The 26,999-nt window shown below is 43.0% G+C and overlaps 1 protein-coding gene across 1 annotated transcript in view; it reads left to right on the forward strand.

The window, feature by feature from the left end:
- The window catches only part of DCBLD1 (discoidin, CUB and LCCL domain containing 1), a 52,662-nt gene that overhangs the window by 12,605 nt on the left and 13,058 nt on the right, over nucleotides 1-26,999 (forward strand). Inside the window, exons 2-7 of the mRNA XM_075747976.1 lie at nucleotides 7,142-7,354; nucleotides 18,056-18,193; nucleotides 18,783-18,834; nucleotides 19,584-19,656; nucleotides 21,424-21,557; nucleotides 26,306-26,346. Of these exons, the coding sequence (XP_075604091.1) occupies nucleotides 7,142-7,354; nucleotides 18,056-18,193; nucleotides 18,783-18,834; nucleotides 19,584-19,656; nucleotides 21,424-21,557; nucleotides 26,306-26,346 (651 nt within the window). The remainder of the gene's footprint in view (nucleotides 1-7,141; nucleotides 7,355-18,055; nucleotides 18,194-18,782; nucleotides 18,835-19,583; nucleotides 19,657-21,423; nucleotides 21,558-26,305; nucleotides 26,347-26,999) is intronic.

The following is a 26,999-nucleotide window of genomic DNA, read 5'->3' on the forward strand; positions in this document are numbered from 1 at the left end:
CTGAGCGTAGGCCAACAGGCGGGCGCCTGCGATCCAGAGACCACAATCTTGATCTTAATTCAAATGCCCATGGGAACTCAGCTTCCAAAGCATGTTTGATGTGCTTTTAGTAACTCCTGGTGCTGAGCAGAGATTTCATTAAATCTAAGCATGTTTAGACTTTCTGGCTGCTGAATACCTTGTGCTCAAATATTTTCCTCTCCTCCTGTCCAGTGAGAAGTGATGAAACCTGGATGTCTGAGGCAAGGCTGCCAGCTTCTTGCCAAATGGGGTGATAGAAAGCAGTTCTCAGAGGCAATGCTAAGTGAAAATTTAGTGTTAGCAAAAAGTCCTGCATTGAACTGACTGGTTGAATACACTTATTTCCAGCCAGAAGAGCTGTGCCTATAGAAAAAGAGTGTGACATTAGGATTTAAATCCTAGTTTTCATAAGGACAAGCAATTGTGTTTTAAGCTCAGTGTATTTGAGGTTTGGCCGACATCTTTCTACTGAAAATCAAAGTTACATGTGGAAAGTAATGATAAGAATAAAACTAACGGTAGTATTGTTCACATTTTGAATTTGAAAATGTGAACGGGGATACATTTTGAATTCCTTACAATTTGCCTCCATTTCTGAGCCCTTGGTGTATAGGGGGGTTATATTTACAAGTTTTTTACTACAATTAGTCATTAAATCTCTTTGAATGAATTATCAGATCCCGAGTTTTCTTTTACCTCCTCTCCATACCTTCAGACTCCTTCCCTAGGGTGCATTTTCCACCAAGTTTCAGTATAAGATTTTTCTTTGCTCTGGTAATCTTGCTGAGATTCTCAAAACTTAGACCTGCAGCCAGGCTTCTCTGTAAGAAGCAATAGTTAGCTCTGACTTTTTGGACATTGCTTCAGTTTTTGTGGTGAACAAGCTTTTGTCATGACCTGTTCCTTTGAGGCAGGATGATGCTGCGCCTGCCTCTCATCAGTTGGAGTGTTTGAATGACCATGCTCCACCAGTGAAAAGTCATAAAATAGCATCTATGCTTTCTTAGCTCAAAAGATGTTCTGGTGTTAATATGTCTCAATGCTGATTCAAAGGCAGATTTTAAAAAAAGGAGTTTCCCTGGGAACAAGACCTCGTATAGCCTCGACAGAGGAGGATGGCAGGCTGAGGTCTCTCATACGTGGTTTTATAGAATAGAATCATAGAATGGTTTGGGTTGGAAGGGACCTTAAAGATCATCTAGTTCCAACCCCCCCGCCATGGGCAGGGACACCCTCCACTAGACCACGTTGCCCAAAGCCTCATCCAACCTGGTCTTAAACACTTCCAGGGATGGGGTACCCACAGCCTCTCTGGGCAACCTGTTCCAGTGCCTCACCACCCTCACAGGGAAGAATTTCTTTCTAACATCTAATCTAAACTGACCCTCCTTCAGCTTAAACCCATTACCCCTTGTCCTGTCACTGCACTCCCTGATAAACAGTCCCTCTCCAGCTTTCCTGTAGGCCCCTTCAGGTACTGGAAGGCCGCAATTAGATCTCCCCAGAGCCTTCTCTTCTGCAGGCTGGACAACCCCAACTCTCTCAGCCTGTCCTCACAGGAGAGGTGCTCCAGCCCTCTGATCAGCTTCATGGCCCTCCTCTGGAGTTGCTCCAACAGCTCCATGTCCTTCTTATGTTGGGGGCCTGTTGTGGTTTTGCCCCAGCTGGCAGCTAAACGCTACACAGCCACTCACTCACTCCCCCCCCTGCCACCCCCTGCCCCTGGTGGGATGGGGGAGAGAATCAGAAGAGTGAAAGTGAGAAAACTCATGGGTTGAAATAAAACCAGTTTAATAAGTAAAACAAAATCTGCACACACAAGCAAAGCAAAACAAGGAATTCATTAACCACTTCCCATGGGCAGGCAGGTATTCAGCCATCTCCAGGAAAGCAGGGCTCCATCATGTGTGACGGTGACTTGGGAAGACAAACACCATCATGCCAAATGTATCCCTGGCTTCCTTCTCATAGCTTTACATGCTCTCCTGGCTGCGTCCCCTCCCAGTTTCTTGTGCATCCCCAGTCTACTTGCTGGTGGGGTGGGGTGAGAAGCAGAAAAGGCCTTGACTCTGTGTAAGCACTGTTCAGCAATAACAAAAACATCTCTGTATTATCAAGATTGTCTCCAGCAAGAATCTAAAACGTAGCCTCATACTGGATACTATGAAGAAAATTAACTCTATCCCAGCCAAAACCAGCACAGGGCCCCAGAGCTGGATGCCGTACTCCAGGTGGGGTCTCACAAGAGCGGAATAGAGGGGCAGGATCACCTCCCTCGACCTGCTGGTCACACTTCTTTTGATGCAACCCAGGACACAGTTGGCTTTCTGGGCTGCAAATGCACACTGCCGGCTCATGTTGAGCTTTTAATCAACCCATACTCCCAAGTCCTCCTCCACCCAGCCTGTATTTGTGCTTGGGATTGCCCCAACCCACATGCAGGACCTTGCACTTGGTCTTGTTGAACTTCATACAGTTTGCACGGGCCCACCTCTCCAGCCTGTCAAGGTCCCTCTGGATGGCATCCCTTCCCTCCAACGTGTCGACCACACCATGCAGCTTGGTGTCATCAGCAAATTTGCTGAGGGTGCACTCGATCCCACTGTCCATGTTGCCGATAAAGATGTTGAACAGTGCCGGTCCCAGTACCGACCCCCGAGGAACACCACTCGTCACTGTTCTCCACTTGGACATTGAGCTGTTGACCCCAACTCTTTGAGTGTGACCATCCAGCCAATTCCTTATCCACCGAGTGGTCCATCCATCAAATCCATCTCTCTCCAATTTAGAGACAAGGATGTCATGTGGGACAGTGTCAAATGCCTTGCACAAGTCCAGGTAGATGACGTCAGTTGCCCTTCCCTTATCCACCAATGCTGTAACCCCATCATAGAAGGCCACCAAATTTGTCAGGCACGATTTGCCCTTAGTGAAGCTGTGTTGGCTGTCACCAATCACCTCCTTATTTTCCATGTGCCTGAGCATAGTTTCCAGGAGGATCTGCTCCGTGATCTTGCCAGGCACAGAGGTGAGACTGACCGGCCTGTAGTTCCCTGGGTCTTCCTTTTTCCCCTTTTTTAAAAATGCGGGTTATGTCCCCTTTTCTAGTTAGTGGGAACTTTGCCGGACTGCCACAACAATGATGGGGAGTGGCTTAGCAACTTCATCCACCAATTTCCTCAGGACCTGCGGATGCAACTCATCAGGTCCCATGGACTTGTGCACCTTCAGGCTCCTTAGGTATTCTCGAACATCAGGTTCTGCATTCTCCCAGTCCCTGCCTTTGCCTTCTGCGACTTGGGCAGTGTGGCTGGAGCACTTGTCAGTGAAGGCTGAGAAAAAAGCCACTGAATACCTCATCTGTGTCTATATCCCAGGTAACCAAGTCTCCATTTCATTCCGGAGGGAGCCCACATTTTCCCTCGTCTTCCTTTTATCACTAACATACCTATAGAAGCTTTTCTTGTTGCCCTTGACATCCCTTGCCAGATTTAATTCTCTCTGGGCTTTAGCTTTCCTAATTGGATCCCTGGTTGCTCAGGCAATTTCTCTGTATTCCTCTCAGGCTACCTGTCCCTGTTTCCACCTTCTATGGTCTTCCTTTTTGTGTTTGAGTTTGTCCAAGAGCTCCTTATTCCTGACTGCCTCTTTGTTGGGATGCATTGCTTCTGACCTTGGAGGAGGTGACCTTTGAATACTAACCAGCTTTCTTGGGCCCCTCTTCCCTCCAGGCCTTTGTTCCAGGGTACTCTACCAAACAGACCCCTGAAGAGACCAGAGTCTGCTCTCCTGAAGTTCAGGGTAGTGAGCTTCCTGTGCACCCTCCTCAGTGCCCTAAGGATCCTGAATTCCACCATTTCATGGTCACTGCAGCCAAGGCTGCCCTTAAGCTTCACATTCCCCACCAGCCCCTCCTTTTTTGGGAGAACAAGGTCCAGCATGGCACGTCTCTTCGTTGGCTCCTCTATCACTTGGAGAAGAAAGTTATCATGAATGCATTCCAGGAACCTCCTAGATTGCTTGTGCTCTGCTGTATTGTCCTTCCAACAGATATCAGGGTGGCCAAAGTCCCCCATGAGGACCAGGGCTTGTGCACGCGAGGCTGGTCCTATCTGTCAATAGAGGGCCTCATCCACTTGGTCTTCCTGGTCAAGTGGCTTGTAGCAAGCTCCCACTATAGTGTCACCTGTCCCTGCCCTCCCTTTAATCCCGACCCATAAGTTCTCAGTCAGCTCCTCATCCATCCCAAGACTGACCTCCATGCTCTCCAGCTGGTCATTGACAGAGAAAGTAACACCGCCTCCTCATCTCCCCTGCCTGTCCTTCCTAAAGAGCCTGTATCCTTCCATCCCAACACTCCAGCCATAGAAGCCATCCCACCATGTCTAGGTGATGCCAATGAGATCACAGCCCTGCAGGCATGCACACGCCTCTAACTCCTCTTGTTTATTCCTCTTTGCATAGAGGCATTTAAGCAGGACCAGGATGAAGCTGACTGACTGGCTGGAGTGGCTGGAATTCCTTTGATGTATTTCACCAGTGTTTCCCTGTTGGTTCCTGTTACCTCAGGAGCTCCTGGCTCATCTCCTTTAGACTTCAAGCGTGCTGCAATGTGTCCAGCACATCTCTGAGCAGCAGGCTGAGGGCCCTTGCTAGCACCCACTCCCTCTAGCCTTGGTATGTCATCCCATAGCTTGTTGCAGGCAAGCCTGATATCATCCCCCTTTCCCCTTCAAGCCTAGTTTAAAGCCCTGTCAATGATCCCCACAAGCTCCTGAGCAAAGACCCTCTTTCCCCTTTGAGAAAGATGAATCCCATCTGGCACCAGCAGCCCTGGTGCTTGTACACTTTCTGCAGAAATATGATGCTCTGTGACCTGGACAGTTGTCAGAGTCTTACTGTGATAGCGATGTCTTTTCAGCTTTTTGAAGAGAGTTTTGTACCACAAAGGATCCTTGGGATTGTACTGAGGTGACACAGGCCAGAAGGTAGCCCAGTGAGACGAAGACTATGTGAACACTAGATTTTTCATTTTAAGGAGTTCATCCCCATGACATTTTGTTGTGGTTGTATAACTTTTCCCTTTGTTTTTCCTTTTCTTTCCCAATAAGGATGAGTTGCAAACCAAGCTCCAGATTGTACTTTACTCTCATCAGCCCAACTAAAGTAAACGCTTATAGTTAGAAACATGCAGCTTAAATTAAAGGCCATGGACTGTTCTTTTTTACTACACAGCAGTTGGCTACACAGGCAGCAAGATTGTCCTGTGTCCTGCTGGAAGTGATCTGCTTTTACACTGCCTGGACCTCTGTGGACCCCTCTCTGGGTTCAGAAAGTTGATAGCTTGTACTGTATTGCTGCTTATATTTTTATTCCTGCTGCAGATAGTTTCCATTAAAAAGATGAATTGCTCAAGAGGCCAGCTTGCCTTTCATCTTGAATATACTCCTATGCATTCTGAAATCAATAGAGCTTGGATGACAAACTTGAACAACAGATTTTTTTTAAAAGCATGTGAACAAGGAGAGCTGAAAAACCGTATTTAATATGTTTTATGGTGATATGATTTTGGATCTGTGTCTCCTATTCACCTCTATTCTAAGCATGCACCTGCAACAACATTAAATAGCAGGCAACAAAGCTAGTAATAATGATAAAGCTTCAAAATAAATGCTGTTGCTTGTGAAAAAGCAGTTGAGTCAGTTGGATGAAATGGCAGTGTAATTATATAGTAGCGAGTCAAAGTTTGATAGCTTGGAGCTTATCTTTGCATAGCATGCCACTTTCCCCACAACCCCCGGTATAGCACATTTCTTTATCAACGCTTCATTTCTAGTTGTTCACCTTTAAATAATCATATCAAATCTTAAGTTTGTTCCTCCTAGTGATTGTGGAAGGAAATTCAGAAAGTAATTAACCAAAATATCCCCAAAAGTAAAATTTTGGGTAGTTAAAGTGAACATTGTGAATTCCCAGCTCTGTAGGATTCTTTATTTTATGAACACTTCTAGGACTAACTTCAATTTTGCAGTGATAAAGGGTAGCAGTATAAAAGACTCCTATGCAAAGACTGCCTATGCCCTAATTGACCTAAAACTGAGGACTGCCTATAATTTCCATGTACATATGGCACTAATTCCACTATTGCAATAGTTTCCATTATTTGGAAGATTCAGCAGAATGAAATGGCTTAAGCTTTAACACATAAATTTTAATTTACTAGTACACTTTTAAATAGTTCATTAAAAATTGCTTCCTTTAGTAGTCAAGGTCTCTTATCTGATACCTGCTTCCTTCCCCTCCGTGGATGCTTCCTGTTTTCCATGTCAGTCCCCACACCCCCCATGTATTTCCATGCGCCTTTTCCTGTTGTCATACGTTCTGCTGCAGCTGCTCCTCAGATGCCTCTCCACCAAGGCAAGGCTCCAAAGCCAAGCTGACTCCTACACAGCACCATCAAAAAACACTTTGTGGGCACCCACCCCTCACCCCTTGAGCAAGGAGGCAGCAGCACTTACATCTCCGAGCATGCTACCGTGAAGTAGCCTGTGCGTCCCACTTTGGAAGCCCCTGTTGTGTCTTTGCCTTGTCCTCTGTGCTTTTTGTATTGTGCAAGTGGCACAAGAAAACCAACAGGAAAGTACGATGAGTCAGGTCTGTGATAGTAAGTAGTTAAATCATGTCTGTGCTTTATGTATGATTCAGTGACTGTCTCCCTCTGGCTCTTTCTATGGAAATAAAATGTGGAATGATAATTGGGAGAACACTATTTAAGGAAGGATCCTACCTATTACAGGTGGAATTGCATCTTCAGGGTTTCAGTAGGGTTTGGCTGTAAAACAGAAAGCCAGAGAGACTTTGTTTGTACGGGACTGTCAAATACATCTTAGTTCACGACTGTTTCCAGCCATCCTTTCTACTGCTTTACAAGAAAAATATGACTGTATTTATTTTAGTTACCTACGTTCCAACAGCAGCATAACTGAGGTGGAGTATTACAAAATACTTTTTTAGAAGGTAGAAGCACACGTGAGACATGATTATGTGGCCAGTATTTTCTTACACATTTTTATTAAAGAATACATTTTGTTTCTCTTCCTCGTTTCTTCCTCTACTGCAGGGGATGGATGCGGGCACTCGGTGATGTATCAAGACAGCGGGACCCTGGCATCCAAGAACTATCCTGGGACATACCCAAACTACACTCTTTGTGAAAAGAAAATCCAAGTGCCTCCAGGAAAACGCCTGATCTTGAAAATTGGAGACCTGGATATCGAATCACAGAAATGTCAATCCAGCTACCTTACCATCAAGAGCTCTTCAACGTCGCATGGTATGTACAAGATAAGGCAACGGTCGATGCATGAACTGGTAAAAGTGTGAATAAAAGCCAGTTCAGTTAAATGCAAGAAATGTTAGCCTGTGTCCTTTCCTCCTCCTTTTCCAATTCAAGCACGTCACTCAGTAAGGGAGGCCATTGCCCCTCACACCGTGTGTTGTTCTGCCAAGGCCGGGGGTGCTGCCGTGCTGCGCTGCAGAGGGTCTGCCGGGGCCACAGGGGCTCGTGCCCGGCTCTGGCACATCCACCCCAAGGGCTCTGCCCTCAGACCTGTGGAGCTGTACTATCACAGCTTTGGTACAGCAAGTACGTGGATCCGTATCAGCCCTGTCCCTTCTTGGGCAGGGGAGTAGCTAGCTCATGAACTAGACAGAGACGAGATGAGAAATTGGAGTAAACGATCCTGCATGTCTCTATTTCCTAGGCAGTTCAGGGCCCAGAGAGGAGATAACCTTTATTATTGCTAGCTATTAGTCATTGATAACCTTTGCTAATGTACAGGCTTTAATACTTGCAGATATTAAATGTGAGCAGTCAGTCTGCACTGCTGTAAGAGATTTGCACAGAAAGATAAGTGAATAATATGCTATAGCTGTGCACTTAAAACAATCATAACAACAACAGGATCCTCCCCAGAGGCCTTCCTCAAATCACTTTTCCCAAGTGTTCCCAAAGTGTTCCCAAAGTTGCTGAAACTTTTGATCTACTCTTTCTATAAAACTGATTTTCAACTTAGTGCACCCTTTTTCAGAAGTCCGATTTAAACTCAGGGCTGCAAGGAGTTCTACAATGCAGAAATAAACTCATGAATCGACAGTTCATACAATTTTGCCTGCTGGGAGTGGGCTGTAGCCCTTCAGGCAGCTGAGGCTGAGTGTGCTGTACTGGACTTAGCAAGAAGAATGGATTCAATGGGAAAAGGCGATGAAGAGATGACCCACACCGAGCCCGTGCCGGTTTTCCAGGTCACCCAGCTCATTGCTTGGCTCAGTGAAGTGCGTGGTTCTCCTAAGCTGAGGACGCATAAGATACCGTAGTAGTAAGGAGGGATGATTGTCTTTCATTCATGAGCATGATAGGCCTATCGCTCATCTGGTAAGATAAGATCAAGTGAGGTATTAAAGCCTTGCTCACAAATGAAGGTAAAGGTAATTATTGTTCTCATGGGGGAGGTATTACATTTTGAAACTGCCTTCACCAAGAGTGGGCAGTGAAATGTTGATATCTAAGCCTTGCGTAGAGCTTGATTTGAGGCATAAGGAACGTTTCTGTTTGTGTGTGCTGGGATTTTTTTATGTTGTTTACCTCATTTCAGAACTAAGTTATGAGTTGTCTTCACCTGAAACAGTCTGTCTGTACTTGGCAGTAAGAGATAAGTGTTTAGTATTGCATTATCATATCTTTGAATAATTTTTATTGATGCCATCTTGACATTTCTGATCAAAGGCTTTTCTAAGAAACAAGGATAAATCAATATATTGTTTTCTGAAGTGAAAAATGAAGCTTGGATGCTGATTGAAATTATGGCTCCTTACACATCAGCCTGAAGATGTCTTCACACGGTTCAGTCCTGCACTTACTCAGCCTGTAAACACAGGATACCTGTGTGTTATGCAATCAAATCCATATAATGAATTTCTTTAAAGTATTCCCACACCCATTTTCAGACCTGATTGGTAATGTCTGGTGCATGTGGACTATAATTTGCATTCTCAGTAACGAACTGCACAATTAGCAGATTTTGCTCATATCTGATTAAACAAGTTTTATAGCTTAGGCATACATACCATCTGTAATGTTTTTTGTGGTCTGCAGCTCACTGTAGACTTTCCCACCAGCATACCTACAGAGTCTCTGCTCTACGTTTAGGTAAATCTGTGCAGAACAACAGTGTGGAAATACTGTTATATGCATAAATTCATGATATCACCTGTGTTTTAAAAGACACAGGAATTCATAGATGAGATTAGAGCTTCTCTAAGTCAGTTGTTTCAATAGTTTTGCTAGAGCTCTGGGTTTTAATATGAGTTTCTGTAAGCAGAAGAAGGTCTATGAGTGGGCACTGCTATGCCCATTCAGTCTGTTAAGCATTCTTTCAGGTAGCTGTTTCTGAGCCCAGATCTCCTCTTCACAACCTTCCCCTCCCATCTTCATGGATATCTACAGGCAGGTCAACATCTTCCCTTTGGCCAAGAAGGTGCTGACCTTTGCCATCAAAATTCTTTCCTAGCATGATAGAGACTTGAAAAGATTTTGCAGGCATTGAAAACATCGGAGCAATTAAGAACTAATCTTTGCATGTTTTCTGTATTTGACCTGGGTTTAAAAAGGAAAATCTAAAAAGCGAAGCATGAAAGCTGGCAGTGTGAATATTACTCATGTTTCAAATTAGCCAAGCAGCCATTGCTCTTTATTTAGGAGGTTTACAATTATAAGACAACAAGGTCCAAAGGGAAACATGTTTTAAATACCATGCTGATCTATCTCTTCAACTCTACAGAAAACAACAGAGTAACGTCAACATGCATATGAATGTCTCTTGAGGAGTGTATCTGAAGCTTAGAAATTGGTCAGAGGCAAAACACTAGATTATGTGCGTAAATATAAAATTAGTGTAAACAAGTCTTCAGATGACAAAGTATTGTTTTCCTTTCAGATTTCTCCCACATGTTGTCTTTACATTTAACTGTGATTCATTCATCATTATAACCTTCTGATGGGATTCACGCGTAACAGCAAGGAGTAACTCAATTTGTGGTATTTATGTTCCACACAGTAAGGGGAAGCTCTTATATCCAAATCAATGGATTAATTGTTTTTTGTTAGCTGTAACATTGATTTCTTCTCTGTGACTACAGATCAGATCACTTACATGCAAGTTTAATTTAAGTTCAGGGCATTCCTCAAATTTTGTATACAGATAGAAGAGTACTATGAATCTAATTCCTTCCTAGAAAAGCACATAGCATTGCTTGCTCCCATCCACTGAAGCCTCCCTGCTCAACTGGGACACAAGTGTGACACTACAGTTCTTCTCACCTGTGACACTTCTCAGCTTTGATGGACCCGTGAAGGCAGCCATTGCGTTTAGATTTCTCCAATATTGCCATCAAAAGATGGTAATTAAGTATTCTTAATGAAGCTCTAAAACTGGAGACATGAAGTGGCTGAACACTATGTCTGTGATGTTATTCTGCACACTGTTTTCTTCTGTGTTCACTGGAGGAAAGAACCTGTAGCAAGAGTTTTCTTTCAAACTGTTAGCTTTGTATCCAGACTTAGATGTGAAAATATTAATCGTCAGTCAGCAAAGGTAGTCTAACACCAGTTTTGGTGAAACTGAGTCACCTTTGTCTGACAAACCTTTAAATATTAGCACAGCTTTGCACGTATTGTCTCTAGGAGAAATAAATAGAAGATCATGCTCTGTTTCAAAGGCATAGCTTTGCTCTGGATGAAAATGGGGGGGGGGAGGGGGGTTTGTCCCACAAAAGGAATCTAGGATAAACATTAATATGAAGCACGATCTCACAGTGTAGACAAGGTGCAACCTTTACTAAAATGCTTTTCTTCTCGAGTTAATGGCGTTATCTGAGCATATTAAAAATACCGAGCTCTGAATAAGAGCTTCTGATTTTTTAATTAGTTAAAGGGATGTGTGAAAACAAGATTAACGGTGTGGTCCCTGTAGTTCTCCAGAACACAACTTGCACTGCTTATGAAGATGTAACATAACGGTTTTAAAAGTTCAACAGCAACTGTTTTTAGTCAGCTTCTCTTCATGTCTTTATCAGATTTCTGCACCTCTTTTGACCCTTTTTTCTTGGTTTCTCCCCTCCGCTCCCCCTTTCCCCAAGTAATGGCTTAGTATTTTTTCTTTTAATTTTGTAAGATGATCATCAGTCTTGACTGGAGAGATAGATTGAAGAAGAGATAAGTGCCTACTTACTTCTCCATTCACTTGCAGTCAGTAGGAGGTTGATGTGTTCCTCTGGGGTGGATGTCAGATCTGCTGAGTGACTAGTAATAATTTGGAGAGTTAGTGCAGTTAACTCATTCTCGCATAATTTACAGACAGTAACTAGCATGAAATAGATAGATAGAGGAATTACTGAAAATGCTTTCTCCTTCCTGCAGCCAGTCGCTAAGGGTTGTTAGACAAATTGAGCATTTATTGATGTGTCCGATGGCTGCAGAGAGAGCGTGCGTGTGCCTCTGCGTGTGCACGTGTATGTGTGCGGGTGTGCAGGAGAACCGAGCGCCTTTGGATGCCTCCCACCTGTCATTACGACTTGAAGGGATTCATCAAACCAGTCTTTCCTTATTGTGTATCATAATAAATATCTTGCTTGAATAAAGGGTGTGTCCAGGTTTCTTTTTCGCCCCTCAAAGGAAACTTGTTATTACAGTATTGTTTCTGGTATTTCAGGAAATCCAGTGAAATGCCCAGACAAGTTCTCTCTGAAGATCAAGTCGGGCAGTTTCTTAGCAGTCAGAACTCTTCTAACAGCTGGGTTTCGCCCGAGTGGTTGCAGTATCCTGAGGTTTAAGCTCTGGAAAGATTTATGCAACAAGGAATGTCTGCTTTTGTTTTATCAAATGAACTCTTTTTTGTTAGCTGCATAAAGTGTATGGTGTATTTTTCTGTGGTTTTTGTTAAACAGCTACAGCTCTTTACTAACAGTTCCTAACTGTTGCTGTGCTTCTGTCCTTGGGTTTGGCTAAAACCACAGACATGTTAGAAGTGGAGGAATCTCACCTGAGTTAAGCAGGCAGACCTACAGCTGGTGCAGGTGGCCCAGACTCTCCCTTTTTAAATTGTAATTACTTCTCCAGCCTGACTCTACTTGGAAGCCTTTTTCTTTCCTTTATCACAGTCTTTGGCAACCTTTTGGAAGCACTAACTGAAAGTTATATTTGTTTTTCCTAAAATGAGAAATGCTTACCACTCAGTCTGAGGTCAGACTGTGTTGCACAGAGTTAGATGTTGAATAACCTGGCTGTCTCCTCCTGACTAACAAATGTGACTACTCTGTCAACTCGTATCTGCTGAGTATTAACCACCACCTTCCCCACGTCCTGCAAAGAAGGGCATAGACCACCACTTTTCACCTCCTGGCATGTCCTTGCGGGGTGATGCTGGTTATCCCTGCACGTGTGCATGGTGGCGTTGGAGCAAAGAGGAGGCCTCCTCTCTCCTCTCTCCTCTCTCCTCTCTCCTCTCTCCTCTCTCCTCTCTCCTCTCTCCTCTCTCCTCTCTCCTCTCTCCTCTCTCCTCTCTCCTCTCCCCTCTCCTCCTTTGTAGGGGGAGAGGAAGAGTTACTGCTTATGAAAGTGAAGCATTTGTGTGAACGTGGGATGGAGATGAATTTCAAGAATGCAGATGTTTTCATACAACAGATCCTTGCTGGTTTTGTGAGCTGCTTGTGAAAGACTTGGACTCTGGCTGAGTTTTTAGCTCTAAAGTGAAGCAAGCACAATCCATGTTCATCACATCCCCAGTCCTTCCCCAGCTACTGAGGTACTTCCAAATGGCTTTTTTTGAGAAAAGGCTACTAAATATAAGGATCACAGTTTAAAACATTCTTTTCGCAAACAAACTCTTTAGGAAATTATAATTCTGGAGAGGCAGATCCATGGGATCATGGCTACACTTTGTTCACCAGCTGTGCCTTGCTCTGCAAGTGAAGATGGAAAAAAGGGAGAAGATTCCCCATTGAAGAGGGGATGTTACGAGTTGATATCTAAACTGAGTTTCTTAAAGACCTCTGCAAATGTCAAACTCCAGATTTCAAATGAAGTTCAGTAATTTGAAAGCAGAATGAGCAGAATGAACCGGACATGCAATAGCTAAAGAGGGAAAGAATTGCTTTTAAAAGGAAGCAAAAGCCTTACAGAAGAGGCAGAAGGTATTAAGAACTACAGAAACAAATGGCATGAGGCATTGCCAGCTGGTGTGAAAGAAGTGTCCTCTAGGCACAGCGCTTCTTAAGGGAAGTAGAAAAAAAATGAAGGAACATAATTCAACAAAGCAATTTCAGGAAATATGCCAGAGCCTAGTTGACGGTAGAAGTAAACTAGACATCATAAAACCAGACAATGCTGTAAAGATCATGAGATTCGCAAAACAACACTATTATGAAAAAGACAAAAGCACTAGACTATTGCTAACATTTAAAAAATAAACAACACATAAAATAATCTCTTCAGTCTCCAGATGAGCCAGCCAAAGGATATCCATGAGACAATTTGCCATGTATCGTGCAGGATGTTAATACTGCTTGGAGACAGTGATTCCAAAATAGAAGTATTTCATTTAAGCCACCTAAACCATACCAACAGATCAGGAGTTCTGGACGAAAGGCATTAAATGTGAGTTTAGTTATAGAGAATATTAAATCAGGTGCATTCAAAATCCCTAGGCCCATAACAGCTCTCCTGCAGAATTAAAAAAAAAAAAATATATATATAAAAATATATATATAAAAGAATCTGGAGCGAACAGACGAAACCACAGTTGGGTCAGTTTGTTAATGAAACATGGAAAGAAGAAAAGGCTCTGACCTCTAGATGTAGTAATACTGAAATATGGAGAACACCTACTCAATTTCATGACATGTAACACAACTCTTTATTAAATCAAACTCTTTTCTTTGTTCTTAGTAAACAAACCAAATAACCCTGCCTACTTACCCCAGCAGAGCTCCCGCCGAGTCACTTTAACAGGAAACAGGGAGAGAGATCAACATTTATGACTCGTTTTTCAAGCCAAATATGTAAAACAACCCACCTCACAACTAACAGTAGAAGATGAAAACCTGATAACGTAATCTGGCAGTTCTCAAAAGGGATCTTAAAAAACTTTTGGATTAGTCCCAAGTTTAGGAATTAAATATTTATCCAGAGTGAAGTCCAAATGCTGCAGTAAAAGTTAACAGGGCCCTATAAACAAGTTTCTCATTTTCATACCAGACACCAACTAAGGTTTTCTCCATCATCCCTCCTCTCCATTATGGTTGCACAGTACTCATATAGGCAGCCGGGGAAAATCAATAAATCCTAGGTGGAATGGACAGAGAAGACAGGGAGCACGTATGAGTTTTGAAAGTAGACGATAAAGTAGTATTTTTATCGCCTCAATTGCAGGTGGAAAATACTGACTAGTAAATGTAGTTTTCAGATGAAGTCTAATGTCTACAGATGCTGATTGATTTTAATCTAATGTCTATAAAATCTCAAAATATATGTATTCAAGGTAATGGGTAAGTCAATGGAGACCAAATCTGCTGGGTGTTACTGTGTATATAAAAAGTGCACTTAATTCAGGCATAGCACAAGCTGAAATGCAGGGAGTCTGGGAGACTCCTTTCGCTTCTGGCTTTACAACATTAAAGCAAATGGAGGACTGCAGTACGGAAGTGCATCGGAAAGAGTACATGTGGTTAAAACCAAAGACATTTTTCTTAAGAAAAGTAGAAAACAGATGAAAGCATAGAATACTCTCATCAGTCAGAACTGAACCCAAAGAATTGTCTTGACCCTGGAATCAGTTTTCTTTTCTAAGCATTACTAGTTGTCTCCCTGGGAAATTTCTTGGAAGACCGTCAATGTAAAATAAATTGGTGAGGGGGAAAATGAGAATTCGAGCTTAAAAACTTGGCAAAATGGAAAGAGGGGCTGCTAAACCTAAGACAATGTTATTGGGTAAATCAAATCAGAAAGGTGCTTACAGTGGTCATTTTAAACACGATAAGCACTGAGAAGAGTGCAATAACACCTTTTTCTACAAACAGACTGCACATGTCTCTAGTTCTTTCAGGTAGAAAAGAACCTCTAAGCCAAACTGGTATCTGATTGTTTTTTCTAGGAACAGCAATAGAGGGGTGAGATAATGCTATACTTTTTTCTAAACCCTACCTCTCAGTGCTCATTTCTGTGTTTGATAGCATGGGGAAAAAACTGATAGATCTCAGGCAAGTCTGAAGACCTGGCAGTGTAGTGCTGATGTGGTATTACCTGAATTATTGAGAAGTGTGTTGAAATATTTTGCAAGGCTTCCTCACTTTGCAACAAAAGTGACTGTTTAGTAGTATTAATAAATGCCTGGGTGTTTGTTTTGTTCTGTTTTGTTTTGTTTGTTTCTTTTCCCAAATCTATGCAGAAAATTGATAAACTTTTGGAAAATACTCCTTCCTTCAGTGGATACTGTTTCTTACTTCTACATGCTTTAAAGAATTAGTACTAAGCCCCTTAGTTTTGAGCTACCTATGGGAGTGTTTCAGTACACCAGAACTGCTCTTGGCAGAAGATAACCATAGCTTTGTAACCTTTCTTGGATTTATAAATTAACAGTCGAAACTTGTCTTTAGGCATTGCATGCTGATTTCTTAAGCTGATTGTTTCTGAATTTTTGGCTTTTGTTTAGATTATACAACTCTATGCTTCTAGACTTTTTTCCCTTTTTTTTCCTCTTTTTTCTCTTTTGTCTCTTTTTCCCCTTTTTTCTTCCTTTTTTTGCCTTTTTTCTTCCTCTCCTCTCCTCTCCTCTCCTCTCCTCTCCTCTCCTCTCCTCTCCTCTCCTCTCCTCTCCTCTCCTCTCCTCTCCTCTCCTCTCCTCTCCTCTCCTCTCCTCTCCTCTCCTCTCCTCTCCTCTCCTCTCCTCTCCTCTCCTCTCCTCTCCTCTCCTCTCTCTTGTTTTTGCTTATGACATATGTGATTTGTTTGTGTAATTACCTGGAACGTATGTAGACTTGCTACTGGAGGAGAACATAGCCCTGATCCGGTCGGTGTGTGGTTGAGTGAATCAGCCATCTAAATCATACTTACAGAGTAGATAGGTCACTGCCAGTCGCTGTGATGTAGAAAGCCAAAGAGCACTTGTGAGAAAGATATGTAGAGACAGTCTTTGAGAGAAGAAAAGGACTAAAGCTTTCTCAGGTGTTTTATTTTGAAGAAACGCAATGCCTCCCTGTCTTCTTCCCCTTTCTCTCTCTGAGAAAAAAAAAAAATCTAAGTTAGCACTTTACTTCTCCCACTGCAATCTGACACAAAAGACCTTCTCAAATAAATCACTCGTGCAGTTGTCTGGTATGACACAGTGTCAGATGCTGTCTTTTTGATAAGTTCATTTCCTAAGCAATTTGTTTAACCCTTTTTATAGACGTTGTTTTCTCTGACTAAGTCGTGAGTCATTTTCAACAGGAGTACTCCAGGGAAATGTCACACTCGTCGCTTTTTTCTCTGCCTGCCTTGCTTCGCCGTATGATTTTTATAAGCCAAAAGACAGAGTTCCTCCTTTCGTTTGTCCCATTCTGCTGACAGCTGGCTGTCATTGGCTCCAGTTGGGCTACTCTATAGGCTGATCTTATAATTGTTATAAGGCCAGTGAAGTGTTTGGGAATGACACCCCCCCCCAAGAGCATTAAGCAAAATGAAAAGGCTCTTAGCAGCCCATTAGGAAGGGTACCACTCATCAGATCTGTGCTATGATTGTAATTTCTTGTATCTCAGAAGTCAGGTCCAAGTTACTCTAAGGTAGCCACCGCCAATAGAATGAAGTTGTCTGGAAAAAATAAAAGTGATCCTTTTTCATCCCGAGGACTTGCTTTAGGATCCAAAAGCTGTCATTCACCAGAACAGATGGGCTGAGGGCTTGTAAAGGCTCTTGTTTGTTTTTTCTCTTGAGGAAAAAAAACCCGTTTGCCATTTTACAAAAACCTCTTCTTAGCAGTTTATATTGTAAGCATCCTTATCAATTCAAAAAAGTGTACCCAAACTGCTTCGGATTTTCTGTATCATCTGTGTCTGAGGGCAGCCAGGGACAAGTGTTTGCACCCAGGTGTGGTGACAGAAGGCAAGAGCAAAGACGGAGGCAATCTCAAAAGAAAGCTCCCCTTGGGAACTGACTTCTGAAGATGCAAATGTAATGATTAAGAGTCCCGGGCACGCCTGCTGTCACAAGAAAGGAGTGTCCCAAAGACTGTTCCAAGATATTGCAGTTGGTAGCTATAAACCCCTTATCTAATTCAATGTGAGCACAAGGCTCTTGTCTTCCTGTCCCACTCCCTTCATCTTCCTCTGTCTCTCCCTCTCATTTTTGTTTAAAACTCTAGAGACTTGAACTTTGTACTTCAACGGTCTGATGATATTTTTAAAAGGAAAATAAATTAAGAGATTTTCTGAGTAAAGTGGTACTGCCTTGTAGTACAATTTGGCTTGTGGCACACGGGTCCTTGAAAGCCAGGTACCGTATTTGTGATCTTAATCTTTCCTGAATGGCTGCTGTGCGACAGCAGCATGAGCTGTACGTGTCTGGAGAGTTTATCTAGGGGACCCTGGGTAGATGCCTCGGATTGCCTTTGAATGTTCTGTTCTTTTCTCTAATGAGTTACTGCTGGTTGTAAGCATGCTGTACTTCAAAGGCTGAAGGGCATTAATCATTCTCTTGGGGCTTGTGTGATGAGAGACGTGGATGCTGGAATTGCTACCATGGAGAGACAATTGGATCCTGGCCACTCCTTGTCAGGGTAACTTTGGAGCTCATACCCATAAAGGACTGAAGCCAAAACCCTTTTGTCAACATTTGGATTGGTACTGAAGGAGAATGAGCGTGTTATGAAACTTTGCTAATCATGGGAATATTCCAGTCTAACTATGTCATCTAAACTTTTGAAATCTTCTTTGTTCTGTGTGTAGGGCCATACTGTGGTAACGTGATGCCTGTCCCTCAAGAAATCATTCTGGATAGCAATGAAGCGACTATTCGCTTTGAGAGTGGATCCCACGTGTCAGGACGAGGGTTTCTGTTGTCCTATGCCAGCAGTGATCATCCAGGTAAAGTGAAACCCCAAAACACTTTTTCTAAAGGATTAGTAGCATAGCCCCTCCACCTCCCCCTTTTCATTATCTTCTCTACACACATAGACTTTAGCCCAAATGTTTGGTCCTGAATATTTCAGGATCAGCATGAACCATGATATTTTTAATAGCATGTGTGCAAGAAGCACTGTAACATTAACCAGATATAATAGCTGCTGAAATCCTACCTAGGCAATTTGCAATACAGGCCCAGTCAAAGAGAAAATTAGTATCTTCTCTTTGAAGCTCCGCTGTATCCTTGGCTTCAGCATCTACCACACAGTGATAGGATGAAGTAATAGGAGAGATTAAGGTTTGAATCCTACATTTAATGTTCTGGGGGTCTGTGCAACTTTGTTGAAGGCATAAAATGTAAGAGAAGAGGGAGATGAAAAGTATGATGGAAAACCATAGCTGTTGCTTTCTAATAGAATTGTTTAAGTATTATACAGAGAAATTTTTAAATGTAATTTCATGCATAGCCAAATATTTGTCTGTATTTCCACACCCTGCAAAGAGGTTTGACATTTGCAAACTTTTCATGACATTTGTAAACTTTTCACAGATCTAATAACATGTTTGGAACGAGCGAACCACTACACAAAGGCTGAATACAGGTAAAGAGGGTTTGCAGCTCTCTGTGCTGTGGCTTGCTTTGCCGTAGCTGTCATCTGGTCCGATTGTTAGAGAATGTCATATAAGGCAGATACAGTCCTGTTTTTTCTGGAGAAGTGACTTTTTTTTGAGCTCCGATGCTGTACTAGTCCAAGGCCCGGTTGTGAGAAGCAGTAGTGCAGAATGGAAGTCTTGCGGCCCAGAAAAATGAGGGAATAGAGTTGCAGAGCAAGTCTCATTTGGGAATACATGTACACGGTATTTGCAAAAAGAGTTTCCACTTTGAAATTCAAAGGAGCCTCAAATTCCAGTGCTGCTCCTGAAAGCAGATCATGCCCTAGCTGATACAAGATTATCTGAGGACAAGGTATAATTTCTTGGTTCCTTGAACCTTGTGATAGGATTTGAAATGGTAATAAATTGTGCTCTTCTGGCTGCTGTCTGCATGTGCATGTAGGCTTCTTATCTGGGCTGTGCTGAAAACTTGTGTGGTGGCATTTTTAGAACAAGAGAATTAGACAGAGATGCCCTTGCAAAACTGCTTTTGTGGTTCTTTGTGTGCTGCTGTGTGCAGTCCACTCGTGAACTGAAGGGCCCATTTATTTACCTCCTAGACTCACTAACAGACCATCAGCCAGAACTTGCTGCTAAAGTATTTATCAGTTTGAGAACATTTCTTTTGTACGAGTTTGTTTCTGCGTATTGTCACTACAGTTCATATTTTAAACAAGCCTCTCTTCTCTCACTACAGCAGATATTGTCCTGCTGGCTGCAGAGACATAGCAGGTGACATTTCTGGGAACGTCGGAGAAGGATACAGAGATGTAAGTACACAGGACAATGGGGGGACATTTGTAAAGACAGAAGAAAGAAGCATAGCACAACTTGGTTTCAGCTTTTGTTGCTTGACTTTTCTCAGTAATTCTTCCCAGCTGTGTTATATCTATACCTTTTATTATCAGTATATGAGTATGTTATCAGTATATAAGCACATGGAGACACTTTTCAAACAAACCAATCAATTGTGTGAGAACAAAGTCCACTGATTCTCAAATACACCTACTGACTTGTGGTTTCTGACTTTCTGGAAAAACCCTGCACAGGGTTTGTCCCTTTTGAGGCAGTGCTCATCCATGTACTAAATATTCCTACGACTTCAGCTTTTACTTGTTTGGAGTCCATGTATGTTTCTTTTCTAAATTTATCTCTTGTAGGAGAAAAAATACATTTCAGTAAAACGCAGATTTTCTTTAAGATTATGCCTGCAGCATCCCAGCAATCTGCTCTGATATGAAATAAATATTATATACTGCTTAATCATATCCCACTGATAACTACCAACCTCTTGGGTTGTTTTAACTGCTTGTTCTTTAAAGCGAAGAAGTTGCCCGAGTGGTTGCATTTATCCACAGTTCATATCACACAGTGCTCTGCCCTCTCTGTGCCCCTCACCTTGGACTCCCCTCCCGTCGTGCCTGTGAAATCTTTACGTCTCTCACGGTGGAGTAAGTTTAATCATATCACTGAAGTAAAATCCCACCCTATCACAAATGTAACAGTTGCTGAGTTTCCAAAAAGTCAGTGTTCACGTTTAACCTGTTCATCCAGTTATTCGAGCAGCATGCTGCTCCAGCCTGGAAAGTGGCAGGGCTGAAGAAACAAAGAAATGCCACGTTACATTCTCATTAGCTGGAGTTATTCCTGCCCTTCGTTCAGGTGACTAGGCAAGAAAAGCAGCAAATGGCATGACTGAATGTAGATCTTATCTGCACTGAGGAATTTTGGAAAGAAATTTTCCCTCCGTCGTTAAGGGGGATTCAGCTTTTCTGGTGGGAAGAACTTGCGGGGCTCCCCTGGAGCCCTGCTGCCTTTGTGTCCCTCCCCAGCCCTCCCTGGAGGGGACAGCCCGGCACCCCAGCTTGTCGAGTAGCTAGCCCAAGCTGAGCCTGTGTGAATGAGACCGATCTCTGCCAGCAGCCCCTGGGAATGTTTTGGCAGTGCCTCCTTTGCACCTTTCTGCTAGCCCTTCTCTGCTCTGTCCTAGCCCAGTGGTATGTTATTGCCACCTAGCTGGCACGCAAGTTGTCCTGCCTGTATTTTTCTGTGTTATCCCACCTGAGATACTGGCAAACGGGCTATACTTAAAACCCAGCAGCAGCTAGTCAACACGTAGCCAAATTTCCTAATGTATACCATGACTCCAATCCCCAGGTGCAGTAATAGATAGGTCGGCCTTCAGGCAAGTCCATCAAGTAATTATCATTTTCTCTTCACCTTGCCTTTGACTTTGTTTTGTCAAGGAGTGCCACAACACTTATTAGGTTAAAATCTTACAGCACCTTCTCAGAAGCGGATTATTGGCTTTTTCATTCAGGGGAAAAAAAAAAAAGCTAACGTTTGGAAACAGATGTATTTTTTTCAAAGATTACTGTTTTCTTTCTCCCCACCCTCCCTGCCTCTTATTCCCCTTAAGCCTTTGCAGGATTTTATGAGCTGTAACACTTGTATGCTACTGGCTTGGAAGTGAAAGCATTAACAGTTTGTCAGATTGATCCTCTGAGCTTTGGCTTCTGATGGGTTCTGCCTTTCAGACCTCGCTGCTGTGCAAGTCGGCGATACATGCAGGCGTTATCGCGGACGAGCTGGGCGGTCAGATCAGCGTCACCCAGCAGAAGGGCATCAGTCGCTACGAAGGCGTCGTCGCCAATGGCATCCCCTCGCACGAGTGAGTACCGTTGGCGGGGCCGGGGCCGGGAGCAGCCCCTGGGGCACAATGCACTGCCCAGATCAGCTGAAGCAGGTGGGGGACGCTCTCTTGGGGAGGAAAAGATGTTAGCTGTGGGGGAAAAGGGGGCCTGGGATTTGTTTTGATGACTTTATTAAAATGGTGTTAGCATTGGACATAGGAAAATGCTCCAAGTTTTCAGTGGCTCTATACCATGTAGGGTGGTATTTTCTTTTTTTTTCCTTTCTTCTATTCCTTCCAAAACATATTTGCAAATTGCTTTGTTAGCAGATACATGAAAGTACGATGTTCTGCAACAAACACCTTTAATCGATGTGCTAATAAATCATGCTAAATTCATGTTAAAGTTTAAAAAAAGCTAGGAAGAATGAATAAATAAAAAGTGCCGTTGAGCCATAGGGGATTTAATGAACAACTTCTTAAACATTGTGCTTTTGACATGTTCAGATTTTTTCTCTTCTAGAATATTTATAGCAAGGGTGTTATATTTACCACTTATCTTCTGACTTTTAATTGTACTGTTGTTGAAGTAGAAATAAATCCTCTAATCTCTATCCAGCACAGTAAGCCCTTCCAGCAACTGCCTCTGTCATTACTATTGGTTTGTATTTTTGAATTTTCAGACGCTATCTCGATTTTACATGAAGCTTTTTTTTGTTGTTGGAAGGGAAATCTCAGTCCCATAGTCTACAAGAGCTAAGGGAATATGTCTTTTTTATGCTTTTTTCCTGTTTTCCCTATGATTTCTCCACACTCTCCTGACAATTTTGCAATCATGGTTTCATTCATGAAAAAAAAAAAAAAAAGCATTCATTTGTTCTGCTGCTGTGCTTAAACTTCAGCACGGATTAAAATTCTTTATATACGATGGCACTGGAGTATACAAAGCTGGGTAGCTTGTAGACCACTAGCCAAAGACCTGTAAAGCCTAAATATTTTCTATTTATCCTGGAAGTTAATTTCCAAAGAAAATTAACATAAACTTGTCTCAAGCAAAGCAGGAAAGCAGGATGGAGAACTCAGCTCAGGCACCAAGCCCCTCCATAAAACAAATAATACAAATTCTTTCCATCACACATGCCAGCTTAGTGAAACCCTAAATTAAATATTTTGTGCCTTATCTAAAGATGTTACAGAACCATTTACATACATTCATATGTTTGTGATCCTTGAGAATCCCAGGAGTAACTCCGACAGCAGTGCATAAAATGTTGTAATGAAAGGCAGCTGGGATTCCCTTTTGTACTTTTTTCACAGTACAAGAGCTAGTGGGCAATGAATGAAGCGTGTAAGACAACAAATGTACACGTGCTGGGGGAAAACACTGTTTCCACAATTAACCCATCACCTTAACTGCCAAGCATCCTTTTAATGTTGCTATTCACAAAATATCCTATGCATTTCACATGAGTAGTAGAAGTACTCACAGAGATGCAAACTTCTCTCTATCACAAGTGGGAAAGCTCCCATTTACTTGCACAAGAGCTGAAACGTGGGCTTCCAGGCTGGAGCCAGCCTCCAGGGCTGGGATTTACCCCTTTTAACGTGAGGCCCCTGAGAGAGCACCCTAAGGAGGAGCGCACCCCCCCTTAGCTCTCCTGCATACTGGAGCAGACAGGGGCACTCCTCGAGCATGATGCACATCTCAAAGCAAATGAATTACCCGAGGAGACAACTGTTGTTTTCTACAGATTCTACAGGGAGCCATAGGCAAACAGGCTCATACAGGGTCGGACGCCGGCAAACTAGATGGCATGGATTTTGAGATAAATGGGAGTGTGAGCACAGCACTTCCCGGGATGCTTCGGCTGCTCCTGGCAGCTGGGACAATCCCAGGAGCAGATGAACTGCTGGTGTGAGCCCATTATCCCAGGAGAGGGAAACTGGGGGATGCAGGGAAGTCCTTTTATTTCAAAACATGAAAAAGTGTTCCCAGAAACAGTGGGCCTATTTACTAAGAAAATGAACCAATGCATTTCATGCTTTAAAAAGGCTTTTGTAAGATGTATTTCCGAAGCTGCATGGCTTCCCTGTTCTTGGGATACCTACAGGCCGCAAGAAATTCCTGCAGAGCAGACAGTGCCGGCAAGAAAAAGATGGTGCTTGGACAGCAGTGCTTTTAGACGCTCTTAAATAAAAGCTCACTCAAGTTTTTAAAATCTTATTTATAGTGGATTTCAGTATTAAAGATTTAAATTATTTGGTGACTTGAGCTGAAATTAACCTCATCAAAAGTTGCTGCCAGAGTGCATCGAGCTGTTAAATATCTGCGTTGTAATGTGACGGCGGAGTTACGGCTCGCTCGCTCACCAGCCCTCAAGAGCTGACCTTGGCCTCCCTGACTCCATTTTTCAGTGCCCTTGTTAAGCTCTGGCATCTGTGAGGTTTTCGGTTCTCATGATACACACGCAGACCTGCTGTATTATACCTGCAAATGCTAGAATGAAGATCAAGTGGCCGGATTTATTGGGCAGTCCTCATACGCCAGTACATGATTATGGGAGTTTAACTTTGTCATGTGAGCTGGCCTGTGACTGTACATCCAGGCATGTGAAATCATTTATCTTTGAAAACGCAGGAGACCGCATGCTCGTGAATTGTGAAAGATGAGATTCGGGGTTAACCTGCACTGCTTATAAAAAGATTGTTTAAGACCGACTCCGGGGCGGGGGGCGGGGAAGTAAAAAACCAAAAAAGTACATGATGCTAACAGAAATTTATTATAGAATCATGGGAAGCAGCACCCTTTTTTTGCAGAGTTACCAGCACAGGTCTCCCACGTAGTCCTGCCACCAGTACTGCTGGCGAGGCAGGATCCTGAAGGTTGTCAGGAAAATGAGAAGCACGGGGCGATACCATCCCTTAAAGGACAAAGTGAAATTTGTGTGACAAATGTCACCTGTCACATTAGGAAACTGATGAATTACCACTTACCGAATTAGTTTGTCCTCTTCAGTGACTTGCAGAATTATAGCAGAAATATTTCAGCTTGATTTCATAGCTTTATAGACCTCAGAAATGCTAACCTCCTCCCTTTCTCTACTAAAATTGCAGCCCTCTATTTGAAAGGGATCTGGGCGACTTTTTTATTATAAAGCTTTATCTCATAAATAAGTATTCGAGGAGTGCTGTGATTTCTGGTTTGGGTAGGTTTTACTGATCACCATAGGTGTTTATTTTCTTCTTTTCTCTTGAAATGGATCACTTTGCATTAGCTAAGAAAGCAAAAATTGTTTTGGCTGTAACGTCAAACTGGTTTGAAGCGAGCAGAGCACATCTGATCGCCCCTGAGGATTGCCTGGGGGGGGGAAGATGTGGGAGGGAGGGCTTGAGTTTCTCCTTCTAGCTACTCTACCGCCTACATGCCCAAATAAATCAGCTCCCTCCCAGTGGTCTCCGTCATCTCTGAAGGGCTTCGTTTGCCTGTAGTCATTAGTTTTCCCTCAGTGACACAAAGAGGCAGTGTTTTTATTGACCTTGACGTGGGACCACTTTCCTATTCCCCGTTTGCAGTGCTCTCAAAACATGTAGCCGTGCGCACCGCTGTTAGCCCACAGACGCTACCTCAGGGGAAATTTTCCTGGCCAACAACAAAGGGCAGCCTGAAAGGGAGCTGTCTCAATGCTTAAGCGCAGAAGTTGTTTTACTGCTCAGTCACGCTGGCCAAGGCTTTTCAAAAGGGCCAAGTGATGCGTGCAGCTCATTGGAGAGACGTCAGATTTTTCAAGAAATCCAAACTAATTTCACGTTAAAACCCAGGCTTTTATTTTTATTAGGCACCCAGTCACAGTCATCACTTTTGGGAAAAAAAAAACCTCAGGGGCATCTTGTTGGAAATTGGGAAGGGGCTCCATGGGAGGCCAAGCAAAGCACAGCTTTCCCTTACAGTGGTGATCTTATCTCATCCTGCATTGTGCAGGGTTGTGTGGGTTGGCTCAAAAAATGGCTTTTTCTCCTGAAGCAAAGCAGTCCATGCCAGAAGGAGGAAGAAAAGGGGAGCCGTACATGCGGTACTGTTAATGGAGCAAAAAGAACCATTCCCGATGGGAGCTGTTGGTCATGGTTATAACAGAACCGGTTCCCACCCAGATTAAAACAAGGGGTAGTTTTCATCCCGTCTGGCTGCAATACACCTATAGCCCAAGGAGGAACGGTCAGAGCTGACATGGTTTAGTCACCGTCAAGCATAACTTTCTCACGGTGCTTAAGGCTGGATTGTCTTCAAACTAGATGTGGCCTCAGACTAGTAGAAAGGCACTGATTTCAGTGCAGTTGCTGTAATTTAAGCTGCTGTAGGTGAGGAGAGACCCGGGCCGGGTGCCGGAGCAGCACACCGCTGGCAGCCCCAGGCCACGTCAGCTTTCCCGTTTCTGGCTCCTTTGAATCCCTCATGTTGCTGGTCTGAGGAGCAGAAGGGGAAAGTTCTCCCGCAGCGGTACAGGGCCTGTGCAGAGGAGAAAAGCAGAAGCGGGCAGAAAGAGTAACAGGCTGATGGGACAGGGAGTCGCTTTAAAGCATAAAGAACGCTCCAAAAAATTGATCTGAATTCAGTCACGGTGGGCAATGCCCAAGAGTGCTCTCACTGGGGTCGGTGACCAGCCAGCAAAGACAGTGGCTATCATCTGGCCAGAGATATTTTGCTAGATAAACAGGGATTCTGAAACTGTACCTTGGCATTCCCGTCACCACCTCCTGAAAGGCTGAATTACCTTTTTCTTTTCTTACAGTGGTTCGCTGTCAGATAAGCGGTTTATATTTACTTCAAATGGTAAGACTAATGGCTTTATTTTTAGCTATTCAAATTTTACCTTTTTATTTAAGTATTTTCTGTAAAAGTTTTGAAAAGTAGTGAGGAGAATGTCAGGCTGTGTCTAGGAAGGATATTTGAGGACAACGATTTTTTAAAATTGGCAAGTTGAATAAAAAAATTGAAGGGATGTGAAGTGAGCTGGAAAAAACCCACAGAATAGGAATAGGTCATACGCACATAGATGAGAAACAGAAATAGTATTCTGCCATTACATTTCTGCTGCCAGCATATGAAAAATGGCGATCAGATAATCCCATCTTTATGTACTTTAGGCAGCAGAAAATGAAAGCAGTTTTTCTTCAGACATTTATAAATTCCATCTCCATTATAAAAGAAGAGAATGAAAACAGAGAGGAATGAAAATATATTTACATTGCACTGATACGAGGTTTTGTTTATGACTTTCCGAGATGCAAAAGCGTCTTTAATCTGTCAAGCTGTTCATTTGCATAAAACATAGCAAAGAGGGGGGAAAAGTTCGCGCTTGTTCATTTGGATTATATTTCAGTCATCCGAGATAAAATCATTTACTATTCCACTGAGAACCGTAGAGCATGTATAGGCCTTTGAAACTGCCAGGGAATTATTTTTAACTTCATTGAAACCTTATT

This window comes from Balearica regulorum, chromosome 3, assembly GCF_011004875.1.
Source record: "Balearica regulorum gibbericeps isolate bBalReg1 chromosome 3, bBalReg1.pri, whole genome shotgun sequence".
NCBI classification, from domain to species: Eukaryota; Metazoa; Chordata; class Aves; order Gruiformes; family Gruidae; genus Balearica; species Balearica regulorum.